Source organism: Penaeus vannamei, chromosome 2 (genome assembly GCF_042767895.1).
Source record: "Penaeus vannamei isolate JL-2024 chromosome 2, ASM4276789v1, whole genome shotgun sequence".
Lineage (NCBI taxonomy): Eukaryota > Metazoa > Arthropoda > Malacostraca > Decapoda > Penaeidae > Penaeus > Penaeus vannamei.
The window spans coordinates 41,952,918-41,972,565 of NC_091550.1; the positions used below are offsets into that span (position 1 = coordinate 41,952,918).

The 19,648-nt window shown below is 43.1% G+C and overlaps 1 protein-coding gene across 6 annotated transcripts in view; it reads left to right on the forward strand.

The window, feature by feature from the left end:
- LOC113825475 (protein PRRC2C) overlaps positions 1-19,376 on the forward strand; it is a 38,779-nt gene extending 19,403 nt beyond the window's left edge. For 2 of the 6 annotated variants that reach the window (XM_070133212.1, XM_070133222.1), the window contains exons 4-17: positions 1,883-1,988; positions 2,769-3,284; positions 3,413-3,508; positions 3,623-3,777; positions 4,899-5,134; positions 6,532-7,622; positions 7,966-8,380; positions 8,568-8,729; positions 8,988-10,578; positions 10,687-11,794; positions 12,476-15,109; positions 15,371-15,546; positions 16,987-17,302; positions 17,686-19,376. In XM_070133212.1, coding sequence (XP_069989313.1) covers positions 1,883-1,988; positions 2,769-3,284; positions 3,413-3,508; positions 3,623-3,777; positions 4,899-5,134; positions 6,532-7,622; positions 7,966-8,380; positions 8,568-8,729; positions 8,988-10,578; positions 10,687-11,794; positions 12,476-15,109; positions 15,371-15,546; positions 16,987-17,302; positions 17,686-17,810 — 8,727 coding nt within the window. In that variant the 3' untranslated portion in view covers positions 17,811-19,376. Of the gene's footprint in view, positions 1-1,882; positions 1,989-2,768; positions 3,285-3,412; positions 3,509-3,619; positions 3,778-4,898; positions 5,135-6,531; positions 7,623-7,965; positions 8,381-8,567; positions 8,730-8,987; positions 10,579-10,686; positions 11,795-12,475; positions 15,110-15,370; positions 15,547-16,986; positions 17,303-17,685 lie in introns of all 6 variants that reach the window. The other 4 variants (XM_070133199.1, XM_070133209.1, XM_070133239.1 and 1 more) reach the window with 3 other exon arrangements.
- Positions 19,377-19,648: the final 272 nt, after the last annotated feature.

The window sequence follows — 19,648 nt, forward strand, 5'->3', positions numbered from 1 at the left end:
TCCCTCTTTCCTCTCCCTCCCTCCTCCCCTTTTCTCTTCCCTCCTCCTCCCCCTTTCCTCTCCCTTTTCCTCCCCCTTTCTCTTCCTCTTCTTACCTCCTCCCCCTTTTCTCTTCTCCTCTTCTACCTCCTCCCCTTTTCTCTTCCTCTTCTACCTCCTCCCCCTATTTCTCTTCCTCCTTCTCCCTTCCCCCTTTCTTCTTCCTCTTCCTCTTCTACCTCCTCCCCGCTTTTCTCTTCCTCTTCTACCTCCTCCCCTTTTCTCTCTCCTCCCTCCTCCCCCTTATTCTCTTCCCTCCTCCTCCCCCCCAATCCCTCTTCCTCTTCTACCTCCTCCCCCCAATCCCTCTTCCTCTTCTACCTCCTCCTCCCTTTGCTCTTCCTCTTCTACCTCCTCCTCCCTTTCCTCTTCCTCTTCTACTTCCTCCACCTCTTCCTCTTCTACCTCCTCCTCCTTTCTTCTCTTCCTCTTCTACCTCCTCCCCTTTCCTCTTCCTCTTCTACCTCCTCCCCCTTTCCTCTTCCTCTTCTACCTCCTCCCCCTCTCCTCTTCCTCTTCTACCTCCTCCCCCTTTCCTCTTCCTCTTCTCACCTCCTCCCCTTCTTTCCTCTCTCTACCTCCTCCCCCTTTCCTCTTCCTCTTCTACCTCCTCCCCCTTTCCTCTTCCTCTTCTACCTCCTCCCCCTTTCCTCTTCCTCTTCTACCTCCTCCCCTTTCTCCTCTTCCTCTTCTACTTCCTCCACCTCTTCCTCTTCTTCCTCACTTTCCTCTTCCTCTTCTTCCTCACTTTCGTCTTCCTCTTCTTCCTCACTTTCCTCTTCCTCTTCTTCCTCACTTTCCTCTTCCTCTTCCTCTTCTTCCTCACTTTCCTCCTCCTCTTCTACCTCCTCCTCCTTTCCTCTTCCTCTTCTACCTCCTCCCCCTTCCCTCTTCCTGTTCCTCTTCCTCTTCTACCTCCTCCCCCTTCCCTCTTCCTGTTCCTCTTCCTGGTCATTCTCCTCCCCCCCTCCCTCTTCCTGTTCCTCTTCCTGGTCGTCCTCCTCCCCCCCTCCCTCTTCCTGTTCCTCTTCCTGTTCCTCCCCCCTCCCTCTTCCTGTTCCTCTTCCTGTTCCTCCCCCTTCCCTCTCCCTGTACTTCCCCCTTCCCCTTCCCTCTTCCTCCTCCTTCCCTCCTCCTCCTCCTACTCCTACTCCTCCCCTCTTCCTCCTTCTCCTCCTACTCCTACTCCTACTCCTTCCCCCCCTTCTCTCTTCCTCCCTCTCCTCCTCCTCCCCTTCCTCCTTCTCCTCCTCCTCCTTCTCCTCTTATTATTCCCTCTCCTCTTCCTCCCTCAACTCCTCTTCCTCCACCCTCTACTCCACTTCCTTGCTCTCCCCATCTTCTTTTTGGCTCTCCCCCTTTTCTTCCTCCCTCTCCCCATCTTCCTCTTGCCTCTCCCTCTTTTCTTCCTCATCTTCTCTCTCCCACACATCCTCTTTCTTCTCCCCCCTGTCCCCCTCCTCTTCCTCCTCCTCCTCCTCCTCCTCCTCCTCCTCCTTCTCCTTCTCCTACTACCCCTGTCCCCCTCCTCTTCCTCCTACTCTTACTCCTCCTCTTTTTCCCTCCCCACCCCTCCATCTCTTCCTCCTTTTCTCTCCCCTCCTCCTCCTTCCTCTACTAATTATTCTTACTCCACTTCTAGCTCTTCCACCTTGTCTTCCACCTCTTACTTCTAACTTTTCCGTTTCTTCCTGTTCTTTCTTTCTTTTCATCTCTTCTCTCACATCTTCCTTCTTCCTTACAATTCCAGGTATAGACTCTTAGATTTTGTATTAATTTGTTGTTTTCTCTTTCTGTTTTGATGTTTGAGTGTTCTAACCTAATCCTTCTCAACATTTTACAGGCACCCGGGGCAGGGGCACCTATGAGTGTGGATGTGGGCAACCAAGTATCAACCAACAACAATATAGGGAACATCACAAACTCAACTCTAAATTGTCAACCCCCAGGTAAGAAAATTGTGTGCAAGTTTTCCTGGATATGCATGTGTGTGGAGCAGAAAAGTCTGGTTACTTACACATTCCTTAGTTTTATTCTTATGGTATTAACAAAATGCTCTACGTGTCTTAAGTATATTCTTTTTAGTTTATGCTGTTGGAAATGATAATGTAAACTTAAAAATGTGTTGAACAAACTACACAAAAGTGAGAAAATTTACCTTGGAAGTGAAGCAAAACACTGTTATACTAGCCATGATATAAGATGAGAGGAAAAAATGTACGCCACACCTTGTGTTTCATGACAGCGGTTAAGTTGACATTTTAAAATCTTTATGATTATCATTTAAAGAGATATGTATTCTGTACTAAGGTTAAATAGTGAAAAGGTCATTAGTGTGGCAAATAGATAAAGTATTGTTGTTTAAATTCAGTCGTAGATGGTGGTAATTTCCAAGTATACAAACAGCTGATGGTCATTACAGCAGTTCTTGTACTGATTTAAAATTTATAGGGGATGTAATTAACATGGGCCAGATATCTTTAGGAAAGTTAGTGTTTTAGGTGATGTTTGGATCCTACTTATTGCTGAGGGCAGAGTTACTTGAGATATAGTATATCCTTATCAGGAGTCTTGATTTTGTTACTTTTGAGCTGTAAGCATTTATGAAAGATGAATGTTGATGAGTGTCATTTTCCTTATTTGTAATGAGTAGTTTCCATTGAAAGTGGCATAATATAGACAAAAATAATTACATTTTATATATTCCTTTCTGTTTATTTTATTTCCAGTAGTTGGTGGCAGTCAGCTTTTGGAAAGTGGCATTGGTGGAGGCATAAATACGCCAAACAACGTAGCCAACAGCAACAGTGGGAGTGCCAACAAAAACAAAAACCAGAACAACCTCAGTACCAGCATTATATCCATGACTTCCACGACCACAACAACAACCACAAATACAAGCAACAATGCCACAATGAAGACCACAACCACTCCAAACATCCCAGGCAACAATATTGGCAGCAATATGAACAGTATCAACAACAACACACCCACCAACAATACTACAAACAACGCTGCAAACAACATCAACAGCCAAAACAAACCATGGAGCAGTGCAGCAAGCGCTGGAGCAGCAGCTGGTGGTTCCCCTGGGGCACCACTCCCACTGGATGGTGGTCCCCTACCATCCTCCTCAGTCCAACAGTCGCCGTTTTTTCAGCGGGAGTTCCCCAAACTTGGTGGTGGCAATTCACTAGCAGAGTCATCGCCTCAGTATGGGCCGGGCCCCAGCTTACGGCCACAGAGTGAGTCTGGCTTCAGTTCCCTTCATTTAGGAAATGTGATTTAAAAGCATTTAAACTTGAAATATACAATGAGTAAAATTTGATATGACTTTAAACTAAGATATACTTATTTTTCTCTTGATTCGTAGCAGAGGGAAGTTGGATTCAGGGTGGTGGACGTGGTGTAGCTCAAGCACCGCAGGATGAGCGCCTGCCCAGTCCACAAAACCCAGGCACATTTAATGGTAAGCCTAAATTCAGCCTATTGCTAATTGAGGACTAATAGTCAATACTTAATACCATCTCCATTATTCATGATATACATTTCTTATTCTAAGTAAGTTTTTTTGCTTTAGCAGGCGATATTCATCCCCCGAATCGTAATCAGGGGATGGGATCAAGAGGGACCCCTCCTGGTGGTCCTTCAGGAGTTCCGGGGGGCCCTGTTGGTCCAATTGGGCCAGCACCACCTCATGGTCCTACACCACAGTATAGAGGAGTTGTTCCTCCTTATGTGAGTACACAGAAGACCTGTTTCATATATGAGCAGTATACTTTAAGCAACACAACTGAATGTGAATATCCTTTATGGTCTAAGATGTATTTCATTTTTAGCACACACACACACACACACGCACACACACACACACACACACACACACACACACACACACACACACACACACACACACACACACACACACACACACACACACAAATATATATATATATATATATATATATATATATATATATATATATATATATATATTTATATTTATATTTATATTTATATTTATATATATATATATATATATATATATATATGTAAATTAATTAATTAATTAATAAATGAATATAAACAAATACTACCGGATACATTTAACTTTCACTTATGCTACTAAGTTTGTTTTTTATCTCTTCACAATATTCTTATTTGTTGTAGCTAACAATCAAATTTAGGTTGGTATAGTGCCCTCCCCTCTGCCTCAAAAATTGACAAGATTTTTTTTTACTTGTTATTCTTTGTTTTTCTTTTCTTTTCTTTAGACCATAACGAGGCAGTACATTATTTAATTTTTGTAGCTAAAAATATATAGTGGATAGATCCATACAGTAAATATCAAGTCTCAACTATGCCATGGCTAGATTTAAAAGTTATGAAAGAAAATTTCTTCAGTGTTGATCGTTCCCCGAGTATTTAGTCACCGAGAACATAACTATGAGGCTTACATAACTACAACAATATAACCCAGTGCCATAAATTTTGGAGGAAAGGTTTTAGTCCTAGTGCTATTATTGTGTTTAATATCATTATCATCTTTTTATAAATATTATTCTGATATGAATAACAATAGCAATAGTGCTAAAAGTAAGAGCTCCTAAGACCCCCCCCCCCCCCCCCCCCCCAAAAAAAAAAAAAAAAAAAAAGCCTAAAAGCCTAAAAGCCTAGTTATTGACATCCTTGACTACAAAGTGCTTTTAGAGCTAAACATCTTGAAATGTAAATGTGTTGATACAAAATAAACCATAATAGGCAATGCATCTTCTCTGCTAATAACAGGTTAAGTCCATCTTTTGATCTAAAAAAGTAATAGTGATAATAACAAAAATTACCTTCTCTCTCAATTTCAGCAAGTAATGCGTAATAGCTTCCCTGGAGCCTTTCCCCCCAATTACCCAGGTCATCCTCGTGCTCCCTACGTGCGTGACCAGAGGTATAGAGGGAATGGACCCTCCCCTTCAGGCAACAGTGAGGAAGATATAGTTGTGCCTCCTCCTATTATAAAGAAGGAGGCCCTGGAAGGGTTTGAGGATGATCCATGTGTTACAGAAGGCTGGGCTACTAGTGCAGCGGAAGTTGATTATAAGTAAGTATTGGTTTTATGAAACTTTTATGTTCTATCTTTTCAGTGTAAATCCATACATTTTGTTTCTGTGCCATCCTAATGAAAGTAAAGTGATTAGTTGTTAGATATATTCTTGTGATTGAAAGTCAAGGATATAATTGTCATTGGCCTGAATATGACATTTGCTAAATGACTTTCTAGTCATGTTCAGCAAATCTCAAGCATGTTAATTTATGAAGTCATCTTGATTTTAACTTCCAAAGACCACAATTTCTTTACCATTCCTTGCTGACCAGATGGAAATGGGCATTGAATGTTCATATTTTACCAAACTCCAATATTTATCTTTAATGTATATAGACCTTGAATATAAAAACAACAGGAAATGTAAACCTTGAACTGATGAGAAAGAGAGAGAAGGGGGGAGGGGAAGGAGGAGGAATAGGAGGAGAAGGAGAGGGGTAGAGGCATACATAATGATGATGATGGAGTAAAGAGCGAAGCACACGTGAAGGGAATTCTCATTTTATACTTGATACTTTTATTCACATAAAAGAAGAAGCAGGGACACTGCTAAAAGGCATTCATAGGATTGGTTCAGAGACACTAGAGAGTACCAAGGAAATGGAAATGAGAATGTGTGTGTGTGTGTGTTGGAGGCTGTATATGCAATACTTTACAAGAATTCTTGTTATACCTACTTTGCTCGTTCACAATTAGGAGAGAGGTCGGACCAGTGCTTCAAAGCATTCTTGCATTTGATTCAGGGAGACTGGGGGCACTAAGCAGATGATTGTGCCTACCATATATTACATTAAGTCTTATTTCATACATGTGTCCTATCACAGAAAGGAGCATAATGAAATGGAAAAATGGGGGTTGTAGCCAGCAAAGATTTGCCAAATGTATCAGAATTACTTCCTCACTCTCTGTAGGGTTAAATGATTCCTACAGAATCATCAGAGAATTTTTTTTGTTTAACCTAGGGGAAAAAAAAGAGCAATTTTAGCAAATAAAAGTAAAATTCTTTTGATTAGAATGTGTCACATCCTTCATAATATGCATTTTTTGTTATATATATATATATATATATATATATATATATATATATATATATATATATATATATATATACATATATATACATATATATATATATATATATATATATATATATATATATATATATATATATATATATATACACATATATATATGTGTATATATATAATTTCTCTCTCTCTCTCTCTCTCTCTCTCTCTCTCTCTCTCTCTCTCTCTCTCTCTCTCTCTCTCTCTCTCTCTCTCTCTCTCTCTCTCTCTCTCTCTCTCTCTCTCTCCATTTATTAATAGATTTGTTTTCATAAAATAAAGAATTGTTTTTGCAAATTTAATGAACTCATTTTTCTTTTTCTTCAGCCAAAAATTGAACTTCAGTGAAGATGAAGGAACCGTTGATGAAGATGCTCCTACCCTACGAAATACAGAACGGAAGTCGGATCGAAGGGATAGATGGGAAAAAGACAGAGGCCGTGATATAGGCCGAGAGTCAGAGGAACGCCGTGAAGTGTCTAGAGAACCTGAGAGAGAATCTGCCATGCGAGAGAAAAATCCCCAAGGTTCTAGAGAACGTGACAATAGGCGTGACGTGGCTGAAGAACGTCGGGATCGTGACCGCAGATTCTCTCCAGGTGACCCTGAAAGGTGGCAACACCGAGGAGGTTTTGATTATCGTGGAGGATCTGGTCGTGATTATGGGGGCCCTCAGAATTCTGGGAACCGAGGCTGTCCCCCCCAACATGTGCAGGCACACACCTCCCCCCATACTGTACCTGCAAACACCTCTGTGCATCCCCCATCTCGCCCACCCTCTCTCACCCCTGTGCATCCTCCAACTCATCAGCTAGCTCATGCACCATCATTGTCACCATCATCGCACCCCAGGGAAGAAGAGGATTCATGGCGTGATAAACGAGTCCCTGGAGATGAGGTACAGGTTGCCTTGGAGCGTGCAAGGCAGCGCCATGAAGAGGAGGAGAAGCGTTATGAAGAGAAGAAAAGGTTCGAGCAGAACAAAGTTATCAAGAAGTCCAGAGATCCAAGGGTTTTTGATGAAAGGGAGAGAGAAGAACCTGATAATGTCAGGGAACGCTCACGTGGCAGTAGTGAGTCAAGGGATGATAAGCCTCCCAGCCGAGATGGGCGGGACTATCGGCAACACCCAGACCGCCGAGAAAACTATAGGGACAGTTACAGGGATCATCCACGTGAGCAATATGACAGACCTTTTGATAGACGCGATGGACAGCGGGACTCACAGCCAGTGTTTTCCTCGCAGTTCAAAAGCAAGCTACCTCCGAGGTTCCAGAAACAACAACAGCAACAAGAGATGATGCGTGCAGGAGGGGGCGGCCAACCCTTCCGTGGACAAAATTCACAGGCAGCTCCATTATTCGAACCACGCTTTGGTTCTAATGCAGGAGGAAGGTTTATGAATCGGGATAATGAAAGTAAGTGGCTAAATTGTTTTAGTACAAATGCATAGATTTAAAGTTATATATGTTGTGAGACAAGTTTGAAAAGATATAAAACAATTGTGACAAAGCTTTAAAGGTATTTGCATTTAGAGACGAGGTTGAAAAGAAGTAAAACAGGTGTTTCAGTACTATAAATGTATTATTGCTGTGTTAAGAATGGTTTTTATCAGATCATTCTGATAATGAAAATCTATTATCAGTCTGTTTTATGATTGTATATATATATATATTTTTTTTTTTTCTGAGATAGACTAGAATTATTGAAGGACCCGTTATTATATTAATTTTGTACTTTTCGTATGTTTTATTAATACAGGTAAAGAGAGGAGAATGAGGACAGACAGTGATACCTCTGGGGAAATCACAGATGAGAGGCCAGCAAGTGGACTTTCAGCAGAACGTCACAGGGATGATAGAGAGGAAAGGCTGGATCGCCCTGACCAGAGAGACTATAGATATGATCGATCTGATAGAAATGATAGGTCAGAGCGCCTAGACAGGATTGAGAGACCTGAAAGATCTGACCGCTCAGAGCGCATTGACAGACCTGATCGCCCAGAGAGAATTGACCGATCAGACCGTGGGGAAAGAATTGATAGGCCTGATCGTTCAGAAAGAATTGACAGGCCTGATCGTTCAGAGCGCATTGACAGACCTGAGCGAGTGGAACGACCAGAAAGGGTCGATTCCCGAGGCAGAGATGAATTCTACGATAGACCAGATAGAGATGGGTAAGGGAATACAAGTATTCTTAGATTGGATGTGTGCATTGATACTAATAGGTAGATGAGATGTTAGTTCTAGTCTTTTGAAATACTTCAACTTAATTTATTACCTGAAAAACTAACATTTCTCTAACCAGTAGAGAATATACTTTTTATATTTAAAAAAGCTGTATGACAAATTTTGTTCTTACAGGAGGTATCGAGGCCGCGGCTCCCAAGGAAATTATAGGGATCGGGACCGTGATCGCGACCGTGATCGGGATCGGGACCGTGACCGTGATTGCTGGGCACGAACCTCTTATTATGAAAAGTTTGAGGAACGTCTTGAGCCACGAGACTTAGATTATGATAGACGGTTAGCTTTCCCATTTAACTCATTTTATTAAGTTAAGATTCGAATCATGAAGAATGACATGTAAGCCTTTGTAGCATTGGAAGTTGTATAATGGAATTGAAAGGGTTCAGTACAATTCTGAGAATTCATCTGTCATTAGTCCATATTTTAATGTTTGCCCAATTGAAATGGATACACATTGTATATAATTATATGCAAGATTGTAAGTAAATGTTAGATTTTGTTTAAGAATAAAAGAATAACCCCTTGTGTTTTCAGGCGAAACATGAATGGTGAAGATTGGAACAACCGGGGCAGAGACTTTGAAAGGGAGGGAAGCAAGGGCCGTAAAGTTTTTGATGATAGAAGTGACCGCTCTGACAGGAGCGAGAACTTCCTTGAGCGCCGTAGTGACAATAAAATAGAGTCATGGGGTCGCTCATATGAAATTGACCCTGTTATTCCTAAGGAACCAGATTATGATTCGGGTGAGCTCCGGATGGTGCATAAAGAATGGGACAAGGAAGTAGAAGCTGCAGAGAAGCAGATGGAGCTGCGCGATGAAATGCGTGACAGGCCACAGCGACCCGACAGCCGAGACAGTCGAGCCAGCAGGGATTCGCGAGCTAGCAAGGATTCCTTTGAGCGATGCCCCTCAAGTGCACCAGCAAGGGAAAAGAAATTGGAGATAACTTCCTGGGCCGATGCCACCTATGAGTATGATGACTATTACAGATCAGAAGGCAGAGGGGAAGAATTTGGTCGAGAACAGACCCTCTTAGAGTCTCCAAAGAAATTAGAGGTCAAAGAGGAAAAACCCCCCAAAGGAAATGAAGAGGAAGCAACAAAAGAAGAGAAAGAGATTCATCGTGAAATGCTAAAGGAAGGAGCCCGTGCTACTCATGCTCCAGCTCCCATCACCAGGGAGAGACTAGAGGCCTCAGACAAGGAAAAAGAGATAAGAAAAAACATGACAACACTCAAAAAGTCTCAGGGAGAACCTGTAAGGAAGATAGAAGTGAAAGAAGTGGTTCATCCCAAGGAACAGAGAGACAATGTTTGGGCGAGCCGTTCAAAAAACGCAGAACGCTCCCGCCCCGATTCCAGCGGTTTGGCAACAACCACCACCAGCACAGCCGGCAACAACACAACCAAGGCCGTGGAGTCCAACATATGGGGCGTGGCCAAACAAACAACCACAAACAGCGAGAGCACCTCCCCAATCACTACAACAGCCACAACAGTAACTGTGAGTCAGGTCAGCAACACTATCACCAACACCACCAACACCGGCACCACAGCCACCGAGGGAACAGCACCAACAGTGGCAAGGGTGCCTACTCCTCAAGAGCCAATTGGCACCACACAACCAGCACCACAGCCGATGCAGCAGCAACCTCAGCCATTAATGCAGATCCAGCACCAGCCACCAATACAGCAACAACAGTCACAACAAAATCAGAAACCTCAACCGCTGGCCGGGACCACATCAGAAACCACCACCACTACAACCACTACTCTGGCACAAGGGTCTTCTCAAACAGCAACCGGCGGAAGAGAGACCACTGAGGGGAAGAGTGGAGAAGTGGCTGAGAGGGAGAGTGCCGAGCGGGGCGGGGGCAGCAAACCAGTGTCGTCTGGAGGCCGTGGCAGCCGTGGAAATCGCTACGAATCCTCCCGAAGTGGAGGTCGCAGTGGTGGACCCAGAGGTAGCACCTATCCTGTTTACCGTGGTGGCCGAGGGAGTCGCAGTGGGGACTTCAACCGCAGAGGAAGAGGACCACCACCAAGATTCCAAAAGCGCAACTACAGAGGTGAAGAGGAATATTATTATGAAGATTACCATCCACGTTCTCACCGTGAACGAAAGGTAAGTGGCTCAATTGATAACAAATAATAAAGTTTTGTCTTACTGAAAAATTTGATTATGCATTGAGTTGAATTGGAAGAATAATACAATTATTTGCCCATATTGCAGGATGATTGGAGCAACAGCTGCGAGGGAGACTGGAACAGCCAAGGAGGTGGAGGGAATAGCAACAACACCAGCAGCAACCAGAACACCAACAGTGGCTCTGCTCAACCCAACAACCGGGAGGAGAGCGGCGATGGTGAGCGCTCCCAGTTAGGTCGAGGTGGCGGCCGGGGGCGTGGGGAAGCCAGGCGGGGAGGCTCCAGGGGTGGTGGAGCAACAGGAGCTTCAGTCCCTCAGGGCCATGCTGGGGGCAGGGGGCGGTCAGCACCAGCACACAGTGTTAGTGGTGGTGGTGGTGGTGGCAAGGCAGGTACTGCTGATGAGGGTAAAGCAACTGTTGTAGAGGCAGGACAGACAGATGCTGCTGGACGCAAGCTGCAACAACAGCAGAGTAGGTTTGACCGTATGCCACCTAGATTCCAGAAACGTCGTGAATTTGAGCGTCAAAGAAATGGCGTCAGTGGAAGTGGTGGTGGTGGTGGCAGCAGCAGCAATAATGGTGGTGGTGGTGGTGGAGGGGGTGGTGGCGGTAGCAAGAGAGGTCGAGGGACACCTGTGTCATCATCGGTCTTGGGCTCTGGGGGGGTCGGAGTGGTTTTAACGCCAGCAAACAAGCCAGGTGTAAAAGAAGGGACTCCTGAGACAACTGAAGAGGCTGATTGGGAAACAGCATCTGAAAGTAGTGATCCTGAGGCTCGGAAGGAGAACAAAGAGAAGGCTTCGAACCCAGCCCCTAAACCCGACCATCGTAAGGGAAGCAAAACAGACAGGAAGATCGGTGGTGGTAGTTGGGCTCCCTCATCAGGTGGGGGGTCGTCCCAGGGCCGCAATTCACTTGGCAAGGAATCTAAAGTTGATGGCCCAGGTGCTCCCCAGAGTGCCAGCCAGCAGAGGTTTGGTGAGAAGAAGGCTCCCCATAAAAATGAAAGAAATAAGAGTGGACCAACAAGTGGAAAGGGCACAAAAAATGAAACTACTGTCAATCAAGTGCATGAGATAAAGTTAAACCCTAACATGGTACATCAGGCTCTCTCTGAAGTCAACAACAAAAGTAAGCCCAAGCAAGAGAAAGCCAACCCATTGGAGGGCATCGACTTGAATAATTATGCTAGTAAGTAGTTTCCTGTTGCCATTTCCACAACAATCCATGTCAACCAACTCATGATGAATTGAATAAGGTCAAATGTTGCCCTCGTGAGGTGATTTTGATTGCTTTAGCATAAGCTAAGGGAAAAATTTTGGAGCCTTTTATTTCACCAAGCTGATTCTAAATGTTTTGTATGGCCCTGTTTATTTTTATACTTTATTTTGGGTTTGTTTTGTTTTTGTTTTTGAATTCCATTGTGCTTTTCATAGTTTTTTCAGAGCATGCAACTACTAATGTGGGACTTTTGCCAGTACTAATGATGGGTTCAGTTTTTCCTTGATTCTCAATTATTTTTCCCCCTTTTATTATTGCTACACAATTTCATCAGTTTATTACTTCTTTAATATTTTCTTTCACATAGCTAGACTAGACAGTTAAAGTATTGGTTACTTAAATATGTTCGGCAACTTGTGCTAAAGCAACAATACTAATGTTTGACATAGATTGCTGCATCCAATTCTAACATTAGTGTGGACCCTTCTTTTGAATTATTTATTTTGCACTGTGTAGTATAACTTTCTGTTGTAGTATATCAGTGTATAAAAAGATTTAGAAAAAGAATGGTGGTGTGTATCAATGATATAACAAAATACTCTGACAAAGATGATGACCATAATATTAACTTTCAAATGTTTTCATTTTCAGGTGTTGTGATTGTAGATGACCAGCCACAGGTTTCTGAACTCATCGGTGATATTCTTGATTCCAATGATGGCTTTCAGCAAGTCACAAGACGCAAGTCTGGCAAGGAAAAGGGCAAGCCAATGCCTGAGGAAACAGTCTCTGCTGCCGCTGCTACTGCAGTAGTTACAGAGGCAACAGGAACAGCTGGGACAACTACTGTGTCTGGACCTGCTCCTTCCTCTAATGCCAAAAAACAACCTAAAGAGAAGAAGAGTCGATCCAGCAAGTCAAGTGGATTTGAGCGATCTCGTCAGAGTAAGCTACCCCCAAGGCTAGCCAAGCAGCGAGAAAATAATCGTATAAATGCTATAAAGAATGCTGGCTCATGTAGCCCAGTTGAATCTCCTACCAACACACTCTTCCCAGTAAAAGACTCTGCTTCATTGCCACCACCAAAGAATGCTTGGGATAAACCTCTAACAGCAACATTGAGAGCAAACTCACCTTCCCAGGCTGCAGCAGGAGCAGATGGGGTCAGCCAGGGTGGAAGCAAACCACCTTCATTCGATAACCATGACAGTGGTGTTGAAATTAGTGACCAGCCCAACTCTGGTGGCAGTAGTCAGCGGTCAAGTCCAAGTGATGACCCAACTAACTTTGCTAAGGTTGATAAAACAACATTGGATGGGACTTCAGTTCCTTCCCAGACCATCATTTTTGAGAACACCAATTTCAAGGCTGCAGGAACCGTAAATGCTACTGTTGGTGCCGAGTATAAGGCCAAATTTGGCGAAGCTCCAAAACCTCAGAGACAACGTGAAAGCAGAGACAGGAAGAGTGCTTCTCCAGAGGCATCCCTTGCCATAAAAGAGGAGAAGGATAAAAAGTCTGAAAAGCCTGAACCAATTGAATTGCCACTGAGTTTCTCTACCAAAGTGGAAGAAAATGGTGCTGATATGAAGTTAGACTTTACTTTTGATTCTGAGCTAGCAGAAGTGCCAGGATCTGTGAGCACCAAGGGCATCAGCCTTCCAAGATCACTGGTGATGACATCTGGAAGTATGCAGAGCCCTATTTCACCATCAACAGATGATCTAAACTTAAAAATTGCATCTGTCAAGAAGGTCTGGGAAACCATGGCACCTGTGCCAGAGCATGCTGAAGATGTCACAAGTTCAGTGGCATTTTCTACTGCTAGTTTCTCTGCTGTGGATAGTGTTGCAGGACTTGATCATTCACCTGCATTAGAGTCCTCATTCACAACAAAGGATTCAGCAACTGTTGGGAATTGTGAGGATCCTTCTCAAGATGTTGGTGGATACCAAGGAGGATCACCGCTACAGCAGGGAGCAGCTATGGGCAGCGGAATGGTCTATACCTCATCTGTTGCAGCATACACATCATCAGCAGCATACACATCATCAGCTGCAGCATCCTTAGCCAAGGCTGAAGTCAGTCGCTCTGGCAATGTGTGCAAGGTAAAGCCTCAGCAACAAGCAGCAAGCAGTTCAGTGTCCCCAGGCCCAGGAGGATCATCCTTGGGGATCCCCAGTGGATCTTTGTCACCACCTCTGGCTTCAGGCTCAGCTGGGCCATCCAATAACAGCATCTATCAAGCCTTGAGTGGAGCTGCTGCATTTGGTGGCATTGGTGGAACCATTCCCTCACCTCCCATGATGTATAATTCAAACCAGCAGCTGCCGCAGACTGGCCTCTACCAGCCATTTTTGGATGGTGCTCCTGTGCTGGGACAGAGAGGAGCATCACAGTTCTCACAGTATCCACCATATGGTCTTGGTCAAGGGTTGGGAAGCAATGCATTTGGTCAGCAGTCCATGTTCTTGCAAACACCACCACCACTCACAACACCAGCTGATCTCTATACCAACAACCTATCGCAGTACCGCTTACAGCCTGCTGGCTTTGGGCAGAGTCAACCTCAGAACCAAAATACAGTGTTGATATCATCTGCATCAAACTCCCTAATGTCATCAGCAGTGAAACCCTCTTCACAAACTTTCGGCAATTCACAGCAGAATTTTGGTACCATTGGGTCTAAGGCTGGGACACCATTCCAGCAGAGTGGCCTAGGAACTGCTTTGCAAGGTGGTCCTCAGCCCTCGCAATTGTACATATATGATCCCAGTCAGCCCATGGGTCTCTTAGGATCCCAGCTGGTCCAGCGACCTGGCGTGCAAAATTCTGTTATTCAGACAATACAGCAGCCAAGTTCTTTCTACTCAAACAATGGTGCTGGAGCCCCAGGAGGTCCACCTGCAGCACCTCCAGCAGGTCCTGGAGGCCCACAGCAGCCAGCAGGGTTCTACACTGCCTCTGGATCTCCCCTTCAAGCAGCAGTGCAGCAGCAAGCACAGCCACCTCTGCAGACTCCACCTGCAGCCTATGGCCTACAAGGCTTTGGTAATCAGTCTCAACCTGGACCAGCAGGTGTAGGAATGCAGGGTTTTGGGTCTAGTATGGGCCTTGCAGCACAGCAACTAGGAGCTCAGCCATTTCGAGGTGCTCCCACACTTCCTGCAAGCTTCCTCAAGTCATTGCAACCTGGAGCCAACATTCAGGATACTGCCCGCCAGCAGCTCAAGTCCCCAGGAGCTGGGCAGAATTCCTTCTCATCAACATTTTTCCCAACTTCAAGTGAGTAGACTCCTGTGTATGTAGAAGTACTTGTGTATTTGAGACAAGACTACAGCTTTATTCACTTTTTTCGTTGTGGTTATTAATTTTCAAAAAGGTGCATGAATTCATATTTGCTCCTGCTGTTACCAATCTTTGCAGTGTTTACTCACAATATTTCATGATATACCTCTGCATGTGAGGTATTGTCTGAGTAACTTCACTAATGATTATTATGAACTTAAAGATCACTTATTCATAATGTGTTCCATACACTTGCAGGTGGTATATCCTCATCTGTAAACAACAGCTGCAGCACCAGTAGTGCACATACTGTGTCTGGAGTACCACAAATATCTTCACCCAAAACTCAGAGCAGAAAAATGGCATCTCAGCCTGGTTTGTCACACCAAAGCTCAAATAGGAATGCCTCATATACATCTCAGAATACAACACAGGTAATATACTTGTTCTCATTCTTTTATGGGTATTCCAAGGGCATGATATATTTATGTTCTCCATGCAAGGGCATGCAGTCCCTCCCCATTCACTTCAAACTTTGCATATCAGTGTGATGTAAAAGTGTCTTCTTTTATTTATTTGGCACTTACAGGCCATGAGCAAGAATCCTTTGTCATGCAGTCATGTATTCACTAAAAGCTCATTAATGTGATTAATAATTTCAGTAATTTCTTTTGGGGCTATGAATTTTTAGTTATTCAAACATTTGTTACCTTTTCTTCCTTTTTTATCTCTCCTTTTTTATCCTTTCCATTTTTCCTTTCCTTTCTCTTTTCCCTTTTCCTTTCTTTAGGTTTTTTTTTTTTTTTTTTTTTTCAATTTTCCTTTCCTTTCCATTCATTTCCATTCCTTTGCTCTTTTCTTTTTTTTCCTCATTCGTTTTTTCCTTTCCTTTGCTTTCCTTTCCTATGTTTCTTCTCTCCTCTTCTCTTTCTCTCCCCTCCTCTCCTCTCTTCTCTTCTTTCTTGCTTCTTTCCTCTTCTCTTTCCATATAACTTGAAATGTCACAATGATACTTTGAGATATTCTCCACTGTAATGGAGATCTCTGGAGAGCAGCTAGCAATGGTGGTGTCATTTCACTAGGAGCACAGTGCCCCCTTTTTTTATCATCACATTTTCTCTGACTTTGTTTTCCAACTGCAGCAGCTTTGCCTTACTAAGCCTTTTTCTTTTCACATTTCTACAAAAACAGTGACTGGTCCAATTCTTCCTTCCTATTCTCCATCCTTGCTAGCCAAAGGAGCCCTGGCTTGTGTATCACACTGTACTGTAAAATAGTGGCATCACATTATCATTAAACAGGGCAGCCGAAGTCTACATTATCCTATACTCGGCTCCAAGGCATGTGCCCCTGATGATTCCTGTGTCTGCTACATTGATATGAGATGATTTTGAAGTGAAGCAGGCCATTTTTTTTTAACTTGATTTTCTGATGTTTATTACATCTGTGCTGTCTTCAGTTGGTATAGTTGACTAATATCTTGATAAAGTTCAAGTAGTCATTAGATTTCAGTATAGAAGTAGAGTATAATATTTTGCAAAAAGTGAGTGTAGTTCTTTTTTCTTCTCCACCCTCTGTATTCCTACTGACTTCATGGCATCATCCTTGTACTAATAGGAGAGGTATGATTGAAGAAACTTTACAAATATTTTCTTTATTCTTGAGGGGAAAAAAAACAGAATTCATTACCAGGGTGGGGCTTAGAGAATTAAGGTTATGGAGGACATGTTTTTAAGAGGGCAGTTAGAAAGGTTGCTAGTGATGTACTGTGTGGGTAGTGTAAATGAATCAGGTTTCATATTACTTGTGAAAGATGAGCCTCTTCACTGTTTTGCATTTATTTTACAAAATTGCAACTGCTAAACTCATTTCAGATGATGGGTGGAAGTTTAAGGTCTTCAGGCATGGTAATGGGTCTGCGTGGCCAGTTACCCATGGGCACACAAACTCTGAGTGGCCCAACTCCTGGAATGGCCTCTAACTCGCGCTATCCAAATCCTGGCCCCATTCAGCGGCCACCAGCAGCCCAGGGCTCTGGCAGCAGTGGCAGTCATCGTGGTGGCCGTGGCCAGTCACAGGGCCAGCAGCAGCAGTCCCAGCAGAGGAGCTCCAACCCCCCCAGCTCAGCCCAACAGGCCAAGTTGCGGGCAGATGCTTTGAGCACCACCCAGGCGTTCTTCAGTCGGGAAGGTTAGCCCTCTTTTGGTGTTTTATGCTTTCCTTTCCAGCTGTTCGTTTTCAGATCACCACTTATAGTTATTATAAACATTATATTTATTGTTATTGTTTGTATTATTATTATTATAGTTCTTACTGTTATTATTATTGGTATTGGTATTATTATTACTATTATTATTATTTTATTTCATTTATTTATTTTTTTTTATTATTGTTGTTATCATTATCATTAATATTTTGTTTTTGTTATTACTATAACATCATTATTATTTCTGTTGGTATTATTATTATTGTTGATGTTTATGCATATTTGGGGGGGGCAGTTAGATATTTTTAGCTATAAGAGCTTTTTTCTGATCCAACAAATCCACTAAGAAGCCCATTTCCTTACACAGCTGGAAAATCAGAGAAGAAAGGTGAAGACAAGCAAGCAGAGTCAATTTCATCCACCAAGGAGGAGCTTTCTGTTGACAAGGTGTCAGCTACACCCTCCACAGCAGCTGATGGCCAGCCAAAATGAAGCCTCGTGTGATTGCGGAGGCTTCCGTGAAAAATGAAGCGAGGCATTTAGCTGTCCGAAAGTGCAGGTGGTATTCAATGGACCGTGTATCATGATGGTGACAAAGTTTGAATTTATTTTTTCTTCCTTATTTTAAAAGATCATGTTTTAATTATCCATAAAGTTATTCTTTCTTTTTTTATTACCATTATTTTTTCTTAAGACGAGAAAGTTCTTATCTTTGGAAGAAGATTTATATCAGTAATGAAAAAAAAAATCGTAAATAAAATGATAAACCCAGTGGCGAGGCAAGATTTGCTGTGGTTGAACAATTTGATTTTGTGGTTTATTTCTATGAAAGGCAAAGTGCGTAATGTTGAGTGAACTTTATTTTTCTCTATTTGAAAAGCTTTCAACGCTGTGCTAGAAACATAGACATGATTGATGCTATGGTTTCTTTTAGAAGTGTTAAAATGCATATGGACGGTGCATATGTTACTCTTGGTTGATTTTTGTATCTTGTCAGTTAAGTAAGGACTCAGTGGTACTGGGAAGGGCACCTGTGCTTGTTTATTTAATACAAGAAGATACTACTCCACTAAAGGAAAGTAAGTGTGTAATGCACATGAGTCTCTCTTCTAGTTGTTAAATGATTTCTTTTGGTTTACTGGCTCAGGATTGATGGTTCCTGTAGCTACTACAGAGTAGGGTTAGAAATGAGCTTTTTAAGAAAAGGAGGGTGTTACCCTTTGGAAGATATCCCTCTTGTGAAAATGCTATAGAAAGTAATGCTGATCACTATATAAGAACATTTTTGAAGCCTAAGACATTATTACTGGCATTTACATAAGAAACAGGTTTACATTGACAATGTAAAGAGCGTGACCAAAGTGCAAGAGGCGTTTGATGATGGGTGAACCCTGCCAATCTTACACCATAGAGAAGAGAGTAATGACCAGGCCATGGGTAACCCGTGACGCTGTCTTGCCTGCTGGCCATGGCGCCAACTTGCTGCTGAGGAACCTGGGGAAACTGGGGCCATTGCTAATGTTATGGGACACATGGCGACAGAATACACACCCATTACCTGTTCCCTTGTTATTTTCAGGGAAAGGGTTAGGCACCCCTGGCCACCATGCTCTACTGTCACTGCCCCTGATGGTATGCTGTCTGGCTAGCTGAGGTTCCAATATGTTATTGTAACTTGTGGCATTTTACCATGTGTATGACTTGATATCGTTCCCTCATTGTTACGCTGTTGAAAAGCGCACTGTATGGGCAACTCTGGGAAGGCTTCGTGTTGCTTCACGTGGCAGTGGCAGCTAGTGGGTGTGGCAAGAATTACAATATTGGCTGCGGCCTACCCAACCAACCACACCTGCATACCACCCACGTGGCACGCCTACGTCACAGTCTTTTAATTTTAATTGGCCCCACACTATTGAATGGATGGGACTCTTTTAGACCCCTCAGCTTTTATACTGATCCAGAGCGAGTGAGGGGCCCCGCCCCCTCCTCAACACTCTTAGCAGCAAGTTCAACACACCTTGTGTAGTTGTCTTATTGCAATAAACTCAATGTCTCCTGGAGTGTGTGTTACTTTGCAATCCTTATGAGCTAGCTTATGATAGACAAAGTAAGCTTAGACAAATAAAGAAAAATCCTAAGGATACACGATACTGCTGTCAGCTCTTGACTGTATTAATGTACCTTGCAAACCTTACAGGTAAAATGGCAGTTTTTGTAACTTATTGTAGTTTTATCTGAAAATTTGATTTAGGCAGTTAATAATGTATGTATGGTATATTTAAACAACAGTCATAAATGCATGTTGAGTTTGATATTATTTATCTCATCTT